General features: G+C 42.6%; 1 protein-coding gene across 4 annotated transcripts in view; it reads left to right on the forward strand.

The window, feature by feature from the left end:
• Nucleotides 1–3,378: 3,378 nt before the first annotated feature.
• The window catches only part of kita (KIT proto-oncogene, receptor tyrosine kinase a), a 32,716-nt gene continuing 30,368 nt past the window's right edge, over nt 3,379–5,726 (forward strand). For all 4 annotated transcript variants that reach the window (XM_070554033.1, XM_070554034.1, XM_070554035.1 and 1 more), the window contains exon 1: nt 3,379–3,974. In XM_070554033.1, coding sequence (XP_070410134.1) covers nt 3,920–3,974 — 55 coding nt within the window. In that variant the 5' untranslated portion in view covers nt 3,379–3,919. The remainder of the gene's footprint in view (nt 3,975–5,726) is intronic.

The raw sequence follows: 5,726 nt of genomic DNA on the forward strand, positions 1-5,726 counted from the left end.
GCAGGTGCCAAGTCCTGTTGAAAGGTGAAGTCTGCATCCCCATAAAGTTGGTCAGCAGCAGGAAGCATGAAGTGCTCTAAAACTTCCTGGTAGACGGCTGCATTGACCCTGGACCTCAGGAAACAGAGTGGGCCAACACCGGCAGATGACATGGCACCCCACACCATCACTGACGGTGGAAACTTTACACTGGACCTCATGCAACGTGGATTCTGTGCTTCTCCGCTCTTCCTCCAGACTCTGGGTCCTTGATTTCCAAAGGAAATGCAGAACTTGCTTTCATCAGAAAACATAACTTTGGACCACTCAGCATCAGTCCAGTCCTTTTTGTCCTTGGCCCAGGCGAGACGCTTCTTGCGCTGTTTCATGTTCAAGAGTGGCTTGACACACGGAATGCGACACCTGAATCCCATGTCTTTCATGAGTCTCCTCGTGGTGGTTCTTGAAGCGCTGACTCCAGCTGCAGTCCACTCTTTGTGGATCTCCCCCACATTTTTGAATGGGTTTGTCGTCACAATTCTCTGCAGGGTGCGGTTATCCCTAGAGCTTGTACACTTTTTTCTACCACATTTTTTCCGTCCCTTCGCCTGTCTGTTAATGTGCTTGGACACAGAGCTCTGCGAACAGCCAGCTTCTTTAGCAATCACCTTTTGTGTCTTGCCCTCCTTGTGCAAGGTGTCAATGATTGTCTTTTGGACAGCTGTTAAGTCAGAAGTCTTCCCCATGATTGTGGTGCCTTCAAAACAAGACTGAGGGACCTTTTAAAGGCCTTTGCAGGTGTTTTGAGTAAATCAGCTGATTAGAGTGGCAGCAGGTGTCTTCTATATTCAGCCTTTTCAGAATATTCTAATTTTTTGAGATACCAAATTTGGAGTTTTCATTAGTTGTCACTTATGAATATCAAATTTAAATGTAATGAACATTGGAAATACATTGGTCTGTGTGCATTGCATAAATATAATGTACAAGTTTCACGTTTTGAATGGAATTACTGAAATATTTTCAACCTTTTGATGATATTCTAATTTACTGGCCAGCACCTGTATATATATATATATATATATATATATATATATATATATATATATATATATATATATATATATATATATATATATATATATATATATATACATATATATATATATATATATATATATATATATATATATATATATATAAGTTCATGGATAAAGCAGAGCAGAGATCTGGTGGGGTTGGTGGATGGTGGGGTTTCTGTACTGAGAATGATTTTTGTGTGTTTATGTGACATGGACAACATCGTATGTATGAATATCTATATGGGTGTGTCCTGGATGAGTCAAATGTAGGTAGGATATAATAAGGATTGACTTCTTCCTATAGAAGAAGAAGATCCCAGGAAAAACCTGTTTGACAATGAAAGATTTGTTTTCAGACTCAACATTGCTACTGACTGGCTTAATGAACAGGAGTCTCGTCTATCCAACATGGCGTAGAATCCTTACTAAAACCGTACTTAAGCTCAGCAAAAAAAATATGTACTTACGCCAAGTAGGTTTGTGATCTATCAAACATGGAGGACGCACAGCTGCACGCAATCTCCGCTTCATAAATCAGAAACTATCTAGAAAGGTTCTGAGCTGCTTTTTAGTCACATCCCACCCTCACCACGCCCACTTTCTGCCATAAATGGTCATTGCAAAGTGCCTTGTGGACCTCATGCATAGCAACACATTCTCACTCCCAGCGCGTCAAAAACAAACGCTTGGTCAGCCACCCTCCACGTCAGACCCCTGACGCCAAAAGTGCCCTTTTTCGTTACTTATGTGCGAAAAGGGGGTTTTCCCTTATTTGACTGCAGATCCCAATGCAGCGTTACACTGACGCGATGGGATGTCCGCAGCCAGGGCACCAAACAAGCTCATTGTACCTCACCTTAACCTCATCCTCTTGTTTAAACTTCCCCTCACCCCTATCCTAACCTTAACCATCGCGAACGGCGGGAGCCGCCTCGTGATTGGTCGAGTTTGGACCGAGCCAACACGAGGGGGAGGTTTCAACTACCAAGGTGGAGGTTAAAAGTAGAGGGTATGTGTAACCTCCCCCTCGCCAGATGGTATGTTCTAACGTTCCCCTTGGGCAGCAAATACGAAAATTGACAGTCAGACTCTGACTGTCAGAGTCAGAATGCAGGGGAAACAAACGCTTGATCACAGTGAGAGTAACGTTTTAGGTAGCAAGAGGGTTAAGGTTAGGATGAGGGAGAGGGGAAGGTTATAAATAGTGAAACGTTAAGGTTTAGGTGCGGTTAAACGAGGTGGTTCGGTGCCGCATCAGCAGATATCTAATCACGTCAGTTTTACGCTGCATTGGGATCTGCAGTCAAATAAGGGAAAAAAATCCTTTTCGCACATAAGTAACGAAAAAGGGCACTTTTGGCGTCAGGGGTCTGACGTGGAGGGTGGCTGACCAAGCGTTTGTTTCCGACGCTTAGGGTGTGAGAATGTGTTGGTGGGTGAGGTGGAGAAATGACAGGAAGTGCTTTTGCAAAACAAATAAGAGAAAATCCACGGAGTGGCACAGCGTTGCTGAAGCCGTCAATGCTGAGTTCTTCGGAGAGATCTGTGGCGGATATAAAAAAAAAGATCCAATCAGGATTCGATCCCCAGACTCCCGAGTGAAAGTCACACACGCTAACCAGTCAGCCAAACAAAAATCTTTCTTGTCCAAGTAGCCAGGGCGCATGATTAACCGGGTCACAGTGACAGAACACACACTGTCACAGAAGCATGACGTTCTGTCTCAATATGTCCCCCTGCTGATTTTCTGCATTTCGTATTCTGCACTTCAGGCTGTGTGTGTGTGTGTGTGTGTGTGTGTGGGGTGGGGTGGGGTGGGGGGTGGGGGGGGGGGTCTTGTTCTGTGTGAAAACGAAGCGGTACAAGTGATAATGCTGCAGGATTTCATAATTGTATCCTTCTCAGCAGCAGCACTGCTGGAATGTTTACTTTGTGAAGTTCCTTCAGACACGCTTGTTGTGATTTGGCGGTGTATAAATAAGCTTGAATTGAATTTAACAATTTCTGGGATTTTATCTCCTCTATATATTTTTGTTAGAGGCATGAAAAAAACATTAAGCTAATTTGTTTTACTATAGCAGCTTTAAATAAACATCTGCATCAGTATGCCAACTTCTATTCCCTTCTGAATTTCATCATTATTATATAAATTAGTATCTGATTAACTATTTTACTACTCACTAACCATTTGTCGTTAACTGACCATTAGTAGTTCATCAACCAGCCGTGTGTTTTCTAAATAAGTCAGTCTTTATCATTTGTTTAATCATTTATAACCACATGTTCATTATTAACTAACGGTTTGTTTGAAAAAAATAAATAATTGGATGAAGTAAATAGTAAAAAGCGCATGTAGAAGTACACCATTTATGTTTGTATAATAAAGTGTTACTGGGGTCCAGTCGAACAGGTGAGTTTACCTGAGTAGTAATAACAATGGTTTATTCAGGATGTATCAAACGTGAAGCGGACCAACGGTGCGTGCCCCCTGATGTGTCGGCTGCTCCGTCCGTCTCGGTTTTATAGAGCCGCTGGTCACTGACACCTCCCTCCCGCGCGCGGAGCTCAGGGTGAGTAAATAGGCTCCACCACTTCCTATAAACATGTTGTCGCCCCTCATTCTCCAGACAGAGCTACCTGGTCGGACCGTTCCGTGCTCTCTGGCGCGCTGCAGGACAACAGCATGCTGCTGCTGCTGAGCATCTGTGCCTTTAAAGCCTCTCTGTGAGCGCGCGCCTCTCTCAGAGTCCCCGCGGTCAGGCTCCTACAACACCGGCGCGCTCGGCGAGTCGAGTCGAGCTACTTTAACTGAAAAGTCCCTGGCTTTCCTTCTCAGCCAGACTCATGGAATACTAACTATGGAATACCTCTGGCTGCTGCTGCTTGTGTTTTTACAGCTTACCTTTCACTCAGGTAAGGAGACCAAGCCTTTTGCACTTGATGCGTGAGTTTTACGCACGCATTTTGGAAACGTCTGCGTGTTTTTGAAGAGGCATGTTCTGCACCTGGATGCGCATGGAATAAAATATTTTATTATTGCGGGTTTTTTGTTTAGCTTCACTCTCGTGACACTGGTCGTTGTTCTGGGAACTTTATCAGTCAGATCTAGCAGTTCAGACAACCCGAAGTCAGAAACCCAATGAGGGAAGTAGATACTCTGAATTGAGTCTTTAGATGTGAGAGATGTTTAAATAATTTACGTGCTCATCGGTAAAGAGGGAACCATTCAGGAAACAAAATAAACACTTCTGTGCACCAGTTTTGGGATTCAAATTGACCTCAGGGAAGAGTTTCATATTAACATATCCCTACCACCACCCGTGCCTAACAGTCAGTATGGAAAAATGTGGCTTTTGATTTCTGGGAAATATGCAAATAAGCTGTGGGTGTTTAGAAGGGTTGTTTAATTTATCTTACGAAATTTGGTGTCTCGTGCGTGCGTTGTATACGCACCAGAGCACTTAGGACATTACTGATGGTTTGGTGCGCTTTGTTTTGCAGGCTGAAACTTTCAAAGCATCATCAAATAATATGCTAATCTGTGAGAAGTTCCACTGAAAAGACTTTCCTACAAGAAGATCTGTTGGAAATTAGGTTCTCGTTGACCTCCCTGCTCCGTTTGCGCCCTCTGTGCCAACAGAGGTTTGGGAATTTCAGGGCAGCTCAGGTGGACATGTAAGGGCTTTCCAGCCCTTTATTTTCATTTGATCTGACCAATAGCTAGACTGTTGCAGTGTGGCCATCAGAGGCCCGAGAGGTTCAGGTATAATAATATCACCACTGGATGACTGACACATCTCCAAGTGGTGTGTTCAGGATTAGCTGTCATGTGATGCAACAAGGCACGCCATGAAGTTTAATGCCTTCATTAAGTCCATTTGTGCCAGAGCAAATGAATTATGCTTTATTATCCTTTTGAGTGAATTAAAACGGAAAATAGTTGTGGGGTTGATTGTAAGTCAAGCACATTTAATAGGAATTAAACCTGTTGCTTTGTTCATCTAGTCATGCATTTAACCAAAGCTTTCTGATGAAAAGTGTTGCTTGTTTAAATAGATGTGCCATTTTAGGGCTGTGGTAACTGTACACATGCAGTTTTAAATCGATTCTGTTCAGTAATTTGAAGATGTTTGACACATTTGATGAGCTTTTATAGAGATGTGTTCATGGGTCTGAGGAGGAGCATCTCAGTCAGCAGCTGGATTCTTGTCTCTGCATGCGCTACAGCCGCATCTCAACACAAGAGCATTCAGTCAGTGATGATTTCCCAAGGAACAAAAACACACCTTGTGTTATCCCTTGACTTTCCAAATATTCATATTATTGAGTGAAAGTAAATGTACTTTGCTTAGATACATTAAAGTTAAAGCTTAACCAGAATATCTGATTTACTAAATGAAGATCCAGAATAAGCAATTGGATTCCAAGAACTGGCACATTTGATAACCAAGCTATTGTTCAGCTCCACAATGTAAAGAAACCACCCAAAATGTCACATTTTCATTCATGAAAGAAAAAACCTAATTCATGAACCTTCTTTCTGTTGGGCTTTGTGTACCTCTCGTTAGAGATGCCATTGTTAAGCTGCTGAAGCCGGTTGGACATAATGATTTGTCACAAATTGAACTCTTTTAACTGTTTAACCCTTTCACTGATGGGGTAACT

The sequence above is a fragment of the Nothobranchius furzeri genome, chromosome 8, assembly GCF_043380555.1.
Source record: "Nothobranchius furzeri strain GRZ-AD chromosome 8, NfurGRZ-RIMD1, whole genome shotgun sequence".
NCBI lineage: Eukaryota > Metazoa > Chordata > Actinopteri > Cyprinodontiformes > Nothobranchiidae > Nothobranchius > Nothobranchius furzeri.